The 13,960-nt window shown below is 45.5% G+C and overlaps 1 protein-coding gene across 1 annotated transcript; it reads right to left on the bottom strand.

Moving 5' to 3' along the window:
• Positions 1-385: 385 nt before the first annotated feature.
• LOC128302263 (GTPase-activating protein CdGAPr) lies at positions 386-13,010 on the bottom strand. The gene is made up of 7 exons (XM_053039046.1): positions 12,633-13,010; positions 9,491-11,367; positions 9,167-9,429; positions 8,772-9,094; positions 8,006-8,688; positions 4,284-7,688; positions 386-3,240 (listed from the first exon to the last, which is right to left on the bottom strand). The coding sequence occupies exons 1-7, from the start codon at positions 13,008-13,010 to the stop codon at positions 3,159-3,161; spliced, it is 7,011 nt and encodes a 2,336-aa protein (XP_052895006.1). The 3' UTR covers positions 386-3,158.
• Positions 13,011-13,960: the final 950 nt, after the last annotated feature.

Here is a 13,960-nt window from a genome sequence, read left to right as displayed (position 1 = left end):
TGCAGCTCAACATTCAACTAACGGTGGGCAAGGGATTCACGAATGTTGAAGGTGTGATGAAATTTAATTGTCGTTCAACAGATGTGGTACAAGTTGTCAAAGGCCGGTAAATCTGGGAAGCGTACAGATAAGCATCAAAGTTCACGGTACAGCATAATTAGGTTTAATAATGAAAATTGGGGGCCCGAGTGTGCCCGACCATTACCTCTTCCGCTTTTTCCCCGGGACACGCATTGGTGCAGCATGGGCCGTGCGTTTTAAGATAACGAACGTTAAGATAGCATGGTTCCACGCGCAAGGGTGAGTTAAAACCTTCAGTAACTTAATTTCGGACGGTCGGTCGGTCACCGTTTAAAAAGGTGGTGCGATGTGGAATTACATTTTTCGGTTCATTTATTTATAACTCTTGCAAAAATGTTTTGTTTGCAGCGCGCTGGAAAGTGCGCACCTTTTTACCGGGCTGGAACAAAAGAAGAGAAGCAAACGTACCAACATTTTCACGACGCATTCATGCGCATTACTTGTCCGTTTGATTTGGTTTTCCGTGTTCCCTGCTAGCCTAGCCGTTTTATTTTAAGTTTGCTGTCACTCTGTAACTCTTTCGCACAACCACGCACTTTAATTCTCTTGTCCATTCCTCATTTTTACTACTATTTCACACTGAGAGCTTAAAACGAGCTCTTCCTATTGCTAAACGAACGCCATCTTACTGCTGACCACTTTGCAACGGCTGGCTATCTGCACCCATTTGTTACCACTCGTTCGGTTATTTCACATTTCACTATATCGTAATTTTAACACATCAAGCATTTCCTGTCCCCAATCCAACCCGTGCTCGATTCAAGCAAAGCGAGCAAATAAAATATTCGTTTTTCGAAGCATTTACTCTAACATGTGCGAGAAACAATTAATCTTGTTTTTTTTTTTAAAAAAAGAGTGTATTAAGAAGCAACGCAATGTCGACGATTGTACACTTGGCTTGATGGCCAATGCTATGTTTTTAAGGTGGCATGAAACCACGAAAAACGACCATGTTGCTATATCGTATCCTTTTACGGGTAATCTATAATCATCAACTATCATTTCCTTGCATTTCGCTTTAGTTTTAACATGTTTGCTGGTCTCTTTTTAATATCAGTTCATTGCATTCAAATCTACAACATTATTCAGTAGTGCGTTGTTTCATATCTCATGGTCAGTTCTCGCTTACACATTACTAATCCGAACAGTCTGTCATCCGGGGCACGCTCTATCATGGGAAACACTATGTTTAGTAGCTTACGTAAGTCAAACAGTACGGGATGGCAGAACGGACAGAAAGAGAGATTGTATCAATAATGTTGCACAAATGTTAGCGTAAAGTTTTGTTCCATTATCCATTTGCAGTGTATAGCCTGTATTCATTTGAAATTCAGTTCTGGTACTATTCCATATATTTACAGAGTGATGTTTAAAACGATTTCAAGCAGAAATCAAGGCGAACCACGATAAATTTCTAGCAAGGGAAAGCGATTAATAGCAATGGCAATGCAAATTGTAGTTTTATGTCTGATAAAAAGCGATTAATGTAAGCATCCTAATGTTCGTCGTTTACGAAATTCTTAAAATATCAATACACAGCTTATCCACCACAATTAGTTCACAATTCGTCGCGCATTTTATGTCGTCTACACAACAATGGGGGTACTCTATTGCTGGTTCTCCGTTTAAAGTCAAAGTACAAAACGATTGGAAGATGGGAAAAATGTTCTGCCCACAGACAGCTTATATTATCGTTGGCCTGGGTTTGAGGAATTGTAGATGCTTGTCTAAACCATATCCTTCCTTTCTATACCATGAGTTATGTTTTGTGGTTGTCGAATTTTATAATCTCTTTTTCTCTGGATGGGGTTCCCTAATATCTGCTGCCTTTATTGTCTTTCGTACTCATAAACAATCTTGTTTCTGCTATTCGTTTCTGTTTCGTGGTGTTGGTTTTTTTTATGAAATCTTGGTAAATTTATTATCTTTTCTCAAAGCAGTGTTTTTCATCTTTATCAAATTATAACACAGCATGTAGTGGCCAATAACATAGCGTAAATATTTCTATCAAATAATTTCCAAAACAAACGACAAACCGACGGTGATTGCAATCGAGTTGAAACCATACGTATCAGGAAGTGCTTAAACGATAAACTTAAGCAAAGCTTTAAACTGTTCTCAAACCGTTGTTCAAAATTAACACCAAAAGAAGAGCTCGTTGAGCTAACAAATTCTTTAAACATTTACCAAACACACTCTTTTTACACTAAAACGAAACCATACCTTTTCCTTTATCTGTTACATGAACAGAAGAGTTGTAAAGCAAATCTGCTAAAGTATGTAAATTGATAAACCAACTTGTGATGTGTTTATTTTACAACTACATTCTTCAGAGCGTAATGAATCATATACGGAAGAACTTATCGAAATGAGTGTGTTGCTAACCAATAACATACTATTAGTAACATAAAATCTATATACAACTTATGTATGCAGTATACCTTTAGCTGACTTTCACCTCAATTAACGTGCAATTCGATGGTCTATCAGCTTTTATTTAGAGACTATGTGTGCTAATTGCTTTCATACGATTCTCTCCAATTTTAATTTTGTCTTTCTCCATTGGCATATGTACCAATTTATTTTCTTACATCATTTCCATTTAACTACTCTCTCGCATTTCTGTTGCTTCCGAATACGTCATTAGTGTAATTAGGCAAACAGTATAAGAGTGAAAAAGACTCGTCTTTCAATAGGTTAGCTAGATTTGGCCACATTATTATAAGAAAATCCGAGTGCATCGGGAAACAAAAGAGTCCCGATAGCACACAACTGCAAGAAATCTTTCTACCGATACGTGCATACGTTTGATTCTTGCTGCTCCTATTTCAACTGGGTTGTCGTTTCACCACATCAATGACATTCACTATCATAGCTGCACATAAATGGTGAATACTCATCCAACACCTGAGTTACCGTTGACCGCAGAAGTGGGTTTATGAAAACTTCTCTTTAAAGTATTGCAATAAATAGATGTAAGGTCTGTCATCACGACATTCGTCATATTGGTTGTGTATAAACAATAGTGCACTGATTCCACCGTATTTAGTCCATTTTTCTGCATGGTGTGGTGCTCGTTAAGATTGATTCTGTTGCGATCGCGATTCAAACATTGCAGCTACGTCTTTAATGGAGATTGGTGGTGAGCAACGATCTCGTCTAGAAGAATGATAAACAGAAAAGCAGTTATTAGTTATACGAAAATGACGTTAAAGATTTATAAGAACAAACATACTTAAGATATAACTTATTATTCTAACACATATTATGCACAAGATTGAAAGCGTGGAAGTTTTATTTTGCTTTGTAAAGTTTTATTTTGGTTAGGTGTACTTAAGTGTCGTGAATATCTCGATTTGCCAACAGCAAGAGTAACTTCTTTCTTATGTATTTTTTTTTTTGTTTGGTAGTTTAACATTGGATAAAGTTAAATAGTGTCGTACAATCGAACTAGTGGCTCAAATTATTAAAGAGCATGCAGTAATTTAACAAAATTTATTCAAGATTCTTTTTAATGATTTTAAGGTGGAATTAAGCTGGTACGTTTCTATATTACGAAACGTCGTGTATATTAATATTTGTTAGACGAAAATACGGAATGATATTCATCGATTTGAACGACCAATTTAACGTTCGACACGACTGTCGTCGGCAAATCGGCATCACGTGAATTGCGTGCTTGTAAAAAAGCGTTGTATGCAAGCTTCACTACAAATGTGGCGTGCGATGCATTTATTGTATGCAATCCAAAATTTGAATATGTGTGGGTAATCGTTAAAATTATTACTTTAAATAAATCTATCTAACAAACAGGAAGATTAGATAAGTGTAAAACTGTGATAGTACAAATAGATAATTAGAATAAGAAACGAATTCAGTAATAAAAAGTGTGAAGAACTAAAAACTGAACAATGTGCGACATGATAGTAATAGAAACATGCAACAATGTGAAACATTTAATTCCATTACTGAAAGCCTACCCATAAACACACAGTTAAATCATACGTGTACATAGATGTCTGGTCAGCTGTCGTGAAATAGTGGAAAGGTTGGATTGCGATCGAGTGTGAAGGTTTTCAGTTTTTTTGTATGTGCAGGTTCGTGAGGTATTTGCCGAAGACGCACAAGGCTGCTTACTTGGAAATGCACCGTGCGCGTGCCATATGTTAGACTGGTTAGAAGAGAGGTGAGCTTCTACTTACTGCGCACTGCTGCTGCTAGATGAATTGCTTCGTGTCACGACAATAGCGCTCCGGCCATTGCTGAAGCTGTGGCGCTGGTCACGCTGTTGCGGCAGTTGAACATCTTTGCCGTCGCTCGCTGAGCTAGGCGACGAGGACGAAACGGGATAGTCTATGGTGCTGCGCTTCACGTCAAACTTTTGGCGTGTCTTCAGTTCGAACTTGTTATCGCACACCTGTGACATGGAAGCATCGCTAGCGATCGGACCTGCACCAACATTTGCCACCGGTGGAAGATCGTTTTGATTTTTCTCATCGCTGATGCGCCTGGTGCGGTTTGCTGCCGTTGGACGAAGTCCTGCCGGTTGCATTGTTGTAGCGACCGTGTTTAACGACACCGAAGCAATCTTTCCTGCGACGGGATTGCAGCTTGAATCGACCAACGGAAAAGGACCATCGGATGAAAGCAATTCGGCACGGGATTTCGAACGGAAGCGCAGTGAATCGTACTTCTTGTCAGCCCGGTCTGCCACCAGGTCACCTTCCTTGAATTCCCGCAGTTCGGATTTGGATTTTGACTTTAGTTTTCCATTCGCACCACCACCGTAGTCTCCCCGTTCACCCTTAAACGATTCGGAACGATATTTTTCGCTCAGCTGGTGGCGCCTCTCCTCCTTAATCTTTTCGATCCGCGAACGATCTAGTTTACAACTGCCAAGCATCTTCAAGCTTGTTATGCTGTTTCGATCATCGTCTGCAAAGTTTTCACCCTTACGACCACCCACCACCCGCATCAAGGGAGTGCCAGTGGGTGAACCTGCCCCACCGTCTGTCATCATACTGTCCGTGCCACTGTTATTAGTGGGCCCATCACAATAGTTATACTGCACCAGCGATATCCGATTCTCGGTGGTCGGTGTAATGCGCACATTATACGCGCGCGCTTCTTTGGTATCTTCGATTTTCATCGAGAGATCTAGCTTCATGTTCGACGATTCGGTTGGACTGCCACCGGCAGTCTGTTTGAGGCCACCACTGCCAAGCTGCAATGCCTTCGCACGGCAACACTCGGACGTTGCTTTACCCTTCGTACTACCCTCATCAGCACCGTGCATATCCACATTTTCTACACCCGTCGGAGCTCCGCTAGGACCTAATGGGGGCAGTTTCTTTGGTTGGTTCATGCTACGTGGGCGTGCTGACAACGATAGCTCCAGCGACTTTCGCCGATTTGGATTGTTCTCGTTAAGAATGTTCTTTTCCACTGCCGGTATCTGTTGGCTGCTTTTATTGAAACCGGCATTCCCTACAACGACAAATGCTCCACCGCCTTCCAGGCGTCCGCGACCGCTTCCAAACTCACGCACGAACGCATTCTCGTCAAGACTTCGAGTGAAGCTTGCAAACGCATTGCGATCCTCTTTACCGGATCCACCGGAACCACCATTGCTGGTGGCTGATTTGTTGCGAATTGTTACGCGTTCGCTTGCACCGTAATTGCCATTATTTAGGGATGATCTAAAATGGTGATTGTGACCACGATTGATGCCGCTGAAATCAAACGGTGGAGTGACATCTACCGGACTGGTTTCGAACTTCGTTGCCAGTTGCTTTACGCTCACGACCGTCTCTACTGCATCCTGTGCGCTATCCGTTACCATCACCTTCATTTTCGGAGATACCGCCATCTCTATTTTCGGTGGAATTTCAATCCGGTATTCCATTTCGTTGTCCAGATCGCTTCGGTCCGCGCACAGGGACGAGAACTCATCCTCTGTTAATACCGATTTCAGCGTGTCTGTCGGATTGTTGGCTGTTGGTGGTGAACACGATTGAACCGTGTTGGAGCGTTCTACATTTTCATACAGTGGATAGGTGGATTTTTTCCGTAGTTCCACATTCTCGTACAGCGATACGTCTGTGTTGTCAAACTCTAAGCTATCTTCATTCACGTCCGACATGGGGACATCTTCACTTTCCTCCTCGTTCATGGGGATCGCACCATTCGTTGTTTTCACCGATTTCCGTTCACAGCAATGCTGTTTCCGAATGTTTCCTTCGTTTGACGGGACGATGTCACTATCGTTGTGATTATTGTTGATTCCATCTTCCACGGTGGATCTTCCTTTCGGAGGACTTGACGCTACGTCCTCCGAAGCAGAGGGGTTTATCTCAGGTACTATTCGCTGTGCCGCTACCGCATCCTCGCTATCGCTTTGCCCTTCCATTGGTCTAGGTTCAACTTCACTCTTCACGAGATGGTTCACCTCGGAGACAACGTTCTTCAAAAACTTAACCTGCTCGTATACCATCGTTTCGTCGAAGTTGGTTTCCAGCAAACGCTTGGACGGCGATGTGTCATCCATAATTCCTTCCTTGTCTTCATCCTCCTCAACTGGCGGAACGAGCACATTTTCGTAGATGCTACGCCGTTCACGCTGGTATTCTTCTTCAGCAATTAAATCTGCGTTCGTGTTCGAACTCTCGTCCATCAGTCTCGGTGGAGAGCTGGATCGGAACACGTTTCCTTCCTGCTCTTTACGGACGGGCGAACGCACGTTGTACGTGATGTTGATGGTAGCTTTGATTGGCGTACCAGGCGATTTGGCGGCCTTCTGACTAAAGCTGGTCATCTCGACCACGGAACCATCTCCGGTTGCTCCTAGACCACCATTCGGCGACAGGTCGGGGTTAAGGTTTTGGTAAGCGTAATCGCTAGGCGTCAGCGATTGACTAGTGTTGGTTGTCGTATTATCCGAGGTGAAGTTTGTCGAACCCGTCAGCTTCGTGGAGGTACCGCTTAGATCAAGCGAAAGCTCCCGTTTCATTGCCTTCAGGTCGTGTTTCCTCATTGCCGTTGGTTTTCCTCCAGCGGTTGCAGCGTTCGTTGAATCCTCGACGGGCGTTTCTTTGGCATTTGGGTGATGGTCCAGATGGGCAGTGAAGCCACCTGTAATGTCCATCTCGTCATACACCGGCGTGGTGATGTTACTATTGCTCGTGGTATCGGAACTGGTCGAACCGATCAGCAGCGAATAGCACGGACTCGGAACTGGAGGCGATTGCGGAGTGCTGGCTTTCGCCCCGGTACATGACGACGGTGCTGATGGTGGCGGTGGCGGGTGTACAGTCGTCAGCTGCTGCTTGGACTGACCATGGTGATGATGGTGATGGTGATGATGATGATGATGATGAGATTGTTGGGAAGGCGGAAACAGTTCTGGACCCGTTCTACGAATCACGTTCTCGGAACAACTCCGCGGCACGGACGAAGATTGTTGGCCTTCCCGTGTGTCGCTACTGCCATCAGCACCGGCGCCACCACCGGTTCCGTTACCGCGACCGACATCCGCCGTGCCGGGATGGTGGTAGCTGTAACGGCCAGGATATTTCGGAGGTTTCGATTGACCAGAAGAAAGCAGAAAACTGTAAAACAAAAAAAGAAACGGGGGATAGAGTCGAGAGGGGACTAAATTAAATGACAAACCACACTAGGAGAAGGGTGGACCAGAAGAATGTTCAACGAAACAAACACTAAGCAGGAGAGGTTTGGTAATCATAAAAGATAGAAAGCAAGCTAAACATGCGCAAATGGATCGAAATAGTCCGTCAAACATTTCGGCAGCACTCCACCAAATGCCGAAATGAGTCCAATTTTGAGCGGTGTCCGCTTTTCATGAGATAATCTCTCCACTATCCCTTATCCACACGGGAATGTGTAAATGGAAGAATCCAATATTTACCTTTCATACAAGGAACTTTCATTTTTCTTCAACCCAATCACATCGAGCGTTGTCGATTGTGGTTGGCTTTGCTCGTCGACGCTCATCGATTGAACTTTTTCAACGACTGATTTAGTTGCGACTGGTGGTTGTGATGGTTTTTCCTTTTTAGTCACTTTTTCCTTCCCGCCAACACCTCCACCGGATCCGGGGTAGCTAAAGCGAATCTCCTTCACGGGTGATGAATTAAACTTTCCGTAGGCATATTGTGGACCAGGGTAGGAGTTACGCAGTCCCACAGCAAGTGTTTCATCGTCGTGCTGCTCATCGGAGGAGTCCTCCTGGTGCGGTGGTTTGTGTACTTGAGCACTGGTAAAAATGGTGTTTACCACAGTTGTGCTAGATGCTGTCGATCCACCCTGCGGTCCACTATTGAGACCGAGTGAAGTATGCTCCGGTGTACTGCAATCGATAAACTGGATATCGCTAAGTTGATCCTCCAGTTTGTAGCGTTTGCAGAGACTTTCCTCGTCCTGACTGAGGTTGCCGCTTCCCGATGACAGCGCCGCCATGTTCCATTGCTTGTTGGTTTCCTGTGAAGGGCTGGGTATGTTGAGCCGCGGCTGCTTCTTGGGACTAGGGTTCACACTGTGTCCACTCCCAATATAATCTTCCGGCCGCGCTCTCAAAGTACGCCGTACCGACTGTTCGTTGTGGAATCGGGTGAGAAAAATACACCATCAGTTTTAGGTAAAGTGTTTCAAACAATTGTTTAGTAAATACAAACCTCTTTCGCGACCTTTGGACTGCTAACAAGACTTTCGCTTTCGGAGAATATTCTCATTTCTGGCTCTTCTCGATCGAAGTTCAGGCCCAACTCGGAAAGTTCGCGTGATGGGCATGTGACGACTCCACCTCCGCTCGCCGTTCCATTGGTCACTGTTCCACCACGTATGGGGGACTGTAGCAGATCAAAATAGGAGTCATGCGAAACAGATCGGCTATGTCCTGCAGTTCGCAAACTATCTACCGAGTTCGATCGAACGCAATTGCTGTCGATAGCCAGATTCTTTCCATCGAATAAATCCACGCCAGATGAGAACAGCAAACCTAGAAAAGAATAATTTGTAAGTTCATTAACACATCGTCGATGGGTTCGGTTGATTGTTGAAAAGAACTTACTTTTAGCCATCTTGTCCAACAGTCCGCTGGAGCTTTCCTTAATGCTTACGCTGCGGCGATGATCTGTGTCTTTGTCTTCTACCTCAGCCAAGCTGGACCCACCAATATCAGGTTGCATTGCCGAGGTGACCATACCTGCATTCTTGTCGGATGTTGCCACCGATGGAATACCGCCTTTGATATCACTGTTGCTATTGGATTGCCGTGGTTGACGGGTGAAGATCGACTTCCAGGACGAATGCGATTTCCGTTTATTCCAACTTCTGTAATAAAAAACAATAAAAATCACACACACTGGATGCTTTTAAGACATGTTATGCTTACCTTGGTACTGGAAGAACCGTGTGATACTTGTCGGGTAGACTGGAAGGTCCACCTCCAACCTCAATGTAAGAACCGATGTGTGTAGAAGGATTAGTGATGTTGATTGGAATCGTCTTTTCATTCTGCTCCATACAATTCTTTCGAATTCGCGCTTCTTCCAGACTGAGCAGCTTTGCACCACCGACGCTCAAACTCTTCGGGCGTTCCATAGACAGCGACAACTCCTGCTGATCACTGCCAGCACCACCGTAATTCTGCACGCTGTTGCTATCACTGAGCGAGTTCGGTTGCGATTCAACGTAATGACTTCCAAAATCGTCGGCAGTATCGTCAAAGATTTGCTCGCAGTTGCTGATCAGATATTCGGTCACAACCGCCTGTACGCCAACGCCCCGTAGTGCAGCGACCCCGCCCGACTCTAATGCCGGACTGCGCAGCAAATTCGGTGCCCACACGATCGCAATGTTGCGCTCCGTCATGCCAGTGCTGGATGAGTGGCGTGAAATCTTGAACAGATGCGTCGCAAGGTACTTCAGGGTACGATAATGTGGTGGCGGAAGCTTCTGAACCGTTTGTCGAATGAGACGCAGCTTCAGGTCGGTCGGTGCGTCAATTCGGGTCTGAATTGCTTCCACGAAATGATCGTACAGCTGGTACGTACACAGCGGATTTGGCAACTCACGGAAATACATCTTCAGCAGTGAGCTGACTGCATGTATATCCTGTCGAATGTCGGGATGCGTTAAATCAGGAATGCGCTCTTCGTCGAATGCACGCCGTAGCTTCTGAATGTTAGACGTAATTCCCGATAGCCGATAGATACCGTCGACGATACCATACTCCTCGATAAACTCTGCACAGCACTTCAGCACCATTGGAATGTCCTGTCCACTGTTGAGCAAATGCTCGCCCAGGTCACACGAGAACACACGCTCCTTGTAGATCCCGCTCTGCTTCAATCGGCGGCGTGATGGCCGTGACAGAATGAAGCTGCGGAAGAATGCAATCAATTTGCCGTGTTTTCGAAGAACGGGTTTCGTGGGTGATACAGCGAGCGATCCGACCAAGGGCGCCGGGAAGGGCATATGCCGTGGCACCTTATCGCCGATCGTGGCGACGCAGCTCTGCGGGAAAAATCCAACCTCGTACTGGTTCTTCTGCAGGTGACTTTTCTTGCCCCGCCACCAGATAGATTCGGCCGGACTTGGCATATCGATCACGGATATCATATCGCCCACCTCGATGGAGATTTCATCGCACGCCTGTGCAACGTACCGCCGCACTCCGTACGCAGCCCCGACTGCGGGAGTGTTGATGCAACGCATTGTCTGTTCGTCGGCAACGGGCAACCGGCGACCTTTGTTGTCAATCTGCAGCCAGGTTAGCACCGGCCCGCAAGTCATTGCATCCGAAGCAATCATCGACAGCCGGGCCAAATAGGACCCGACCAGCTTTTCCAGGTGCTGCTCGTCGCTCATACTTCTCTCCATTCGCTGTTCACCGCCACCGTCCGGAAGCGCCATTAGCACGTCCCGTAGGTTTTCCAGCTCGCTGACACGTCGATCGTACACGCACCTGTGCAACATCTCGTCCAGGAAGCACATGTTCTCGTACGAGCGCTTAATCATGAATGGATCAGATCGGCCAGCGGTAACACGAATGATAAACCAAAGATTACTACCACTCTTCGTGGGGCAAGCAGACCCTGTCAGACCCGAGGGCCCGATGGAGTTCGTTTGGGAGGTGGTGAGATCGGAAGCAAGACCAAGCTGGGAGTCACTACGCTCATCACCCTCTAGCTGAACGGAAAGGTTACCAAGCTGTACGCGTTCGTAATGGAAATGGGCGCATTCTTCTAGTTTCGGGAAGCGACAGGACTGTGAATGAGAGATGAAATGAAAATGGAAATGAGAAGATGTAAGCATGAGTTTGTTGATCACATGTATTGTTACACCAATTCTACTTGATATATGCAACCACACGAAGTAAGGAGAGTGGAACTAAAGTGTTTCGTGAAGATTGTATTAATAGGCACCAATAATCGGAGAACTTAATCATTGGATTATGAACAGAGGTTGAAGGCCTAATGGACCGATAGAATAATTATAGTTGAAATAAGCTGAGAAATGTGTTTGTTTGAAGCGGCAGTAAAGTTATTTTAATGAATCTAACTTCATACGCTTTAATTTATAGCCTGCTTTGAATAAAACATTCTAAAGCCTCATTAACAAGATAAGGTTTACATTAGAAGGCTACTTTGATATGCAAATGTTTTTTTTAAATTCTTCGATATATTAGACAATCCATATCGTAAATAGTATTGTTAACCTTAATTATTGAATGATTGCTACCATAAGAACTTTCAGCTTTCAAAGAACTTCAACTTTTCCCCACTAAATACTGCTTCTAATGTTCTGTCCCCCGAAAACTCTTATCGAAATTCGTATCTACATCCACATATCGAGGATTAAGCATCTCAAATAAAATCACGACCATACACTCATTTACATATTGTCCACCACATGGGGAGCGTGTTATTACACAGCCACTCTGCTCACTGCTCTGCAGCTCAGAAAATCAGTTCCGCTTCGCAGTGGACAAGAACGTGGGCAACTTCAAAATAAACCCACTACCAACACGTCTGGAAAGCGTTTACCCATCATTGAAGAACTTGCCCCGGGGCAGAGCAAACAAGCGAGACGCTTGCACTGAAAAGTAATTAAAATCATTTCAATTTTTCCACACCCTCGGTGGAAACCCAACCCAACCGTGTCCCTGCGGGCTGTTTAATCAACGCACGAGGCGTTGGATGTGCGGAGATGCGGAAGAGTCCCCGCTTTTCAACAGTGCATCATAATTGAATTAAGAGCAGCTCTCGCCAGGGCAGTAAATTATGCATGGCTTAGCGAACGAAGCGTTTTGGGATATCGATGTGTAAGCAACAGTAAAAAAAAACCGTATCCAGGATCCAAGCGGGAAAGGGGATGTGCTTTTACAATAATAACCATCGTGAGCAAAAAAGGTTCGAACTCCCTTTCCTCGGGGGTGGATGAATCATTAAACTGAATGTCATGTTTTACAAGGGTTGGACATCCCCGTCCTTACCGTATTGGACGGGGTTCGAATTTCAATGCCTACTTACCCCAGAAGCATTCTGCGATCGAGTTAGGTTGGCACTCTTGATGTGCGTTGAATCGCAGGAGGTATTCGAAATCTGTGATGCGTTCATGATCGCCGATCCGCTATCCGCCGAGTGGATGCTCGTGTTGAACAGATCGTAGTTTATCTCCGACTCGCTATCGCTTATGGTGCGTGGTTTTTCCATCAGTGGGAGTTTCCCACTGCTGCCCGCACCTGTCGGTGGTGCCGACCGTGGCGGATGTCCGGCGGTCCGATGGTGTAGATCCATGATCGACGATTCGCTTCCGGTGGCACCGTGTCCAATGTCGATCGAGCGATGCCGATGTCCACCGCCAGCCGATGTGGCGATTGACGAATCCTTCCGCATGATTTGGCTCATTTTGAATGTTCAAAAGTACGTGTCGTGTACACCTATGCTTGGAGCTACCCCAACAGTTGGCCCGGATGGGTGTGTCCGGCTTCCTTGTTTTTTGGCAGTGACAGTAAGATGAGGAAAGAGTGACGTCGGCTGGAAGACCAATGTCACAGCAATTGCTTTCGCTTTCTTTCTCAGCTATACCCGAGACAGTTTTCCCAAGTGTCAGCTGATGCCGCGCCTATCTGGAATTGGCCGCTGCCGTCGTCGACTTCGTCGTTTCCGTTGCGAGCATCGTTTTCATCTCGGCTGCAGTGTAATGCCCGGCCGGAAGATGTCTTCCTCAGTGCAGCGGCCGCAGCACCGTGCAGCAGGCTGACGCTGTTCCTTGACGCGTCAGCTCGTACATTCTTTGCCGTTCACAATTGCGCTCCTCCAGCGGGTTGAGAGTTTCCTGTAAAGAAGCGTGAAAAGAAACGGAAAAAGGGGGCACATGAAAACACACGCTCGCACGCTCGCTTAGCTTAGAAATCAATCAATCGCATGTCGGCGCGCCGCTGCACCGTCTGTTGTAGCCGACATCTGCACTTGCTCATCGCCTTAGCGAAACCATTTGCTCGGTGTGAGCGAATTTAAAGTCGAAGTCTTGCAGAGGTAACACGTGAGAAGGAGTGTTGCAGAAGCGCAGGAAATGATAAATTTAAAAGCAATTATTTTAGCTTTCCAAAAAGGCAAAACGATGCCGAAAGTGCATCGTTCATCTCACGGAGAAACGTTTTGGTTCGGTGATTTGGTTCAAGACGATCATCTTCTTTGTGTGCACCAAAGAACGGCGATACACAAAGGGTTTGAGTAACGCATAAGAAGGGCAACAGACGTACAGAAGCACTAGGCCTGAAGAGCCTGAAAAACAACGCCAATGTCTAGAATAGGCAGGAATGCCATAGAAAAGTATGCTTCATGCATCAATGGCC

Source organism: Anopheles moucheti, chromosome 3, assembly GCF_943734755.1.
Source record: "Anopheles moucheti chromosome 3, idAnoMoucSN_F20_07, whole genome shotgun sequence".
Taxonomy (NCBI): Eukaryota; Metazoa; Arthropoda; class Insecta; order Diptera; family Culicidae; genus Anopheles; species Anopheles moucheti.
Note: the sequence above shows the minus strand (reverse complement) of the source record. Positions and strands in the feature narration are given on the sequence as shown.

Coding starts and splice junctions, on each gene's coding strand:
- LOC128302263 (XM_053039046.1), bottom strand. CDS start 13,010: ATGAGCCAAATCATGCGGAAGGATTCGTCAATCGCCACATCGGCTGGC. Junction 8,689..8,771: donor GTCCAAAGGTCGCGAAAGAG/GTTTGTATTTAC, acceptor CACAACGAACAG/TCGGTACGGCGTACTTTGAG. Junction 3,241..4,283: donor TCTAGCAGCAGCAGTGCGCA/GTAAGTAGAAGC, acceptor TCATTCTTCTAG/ACGAGATCGTTGCTCACCAC.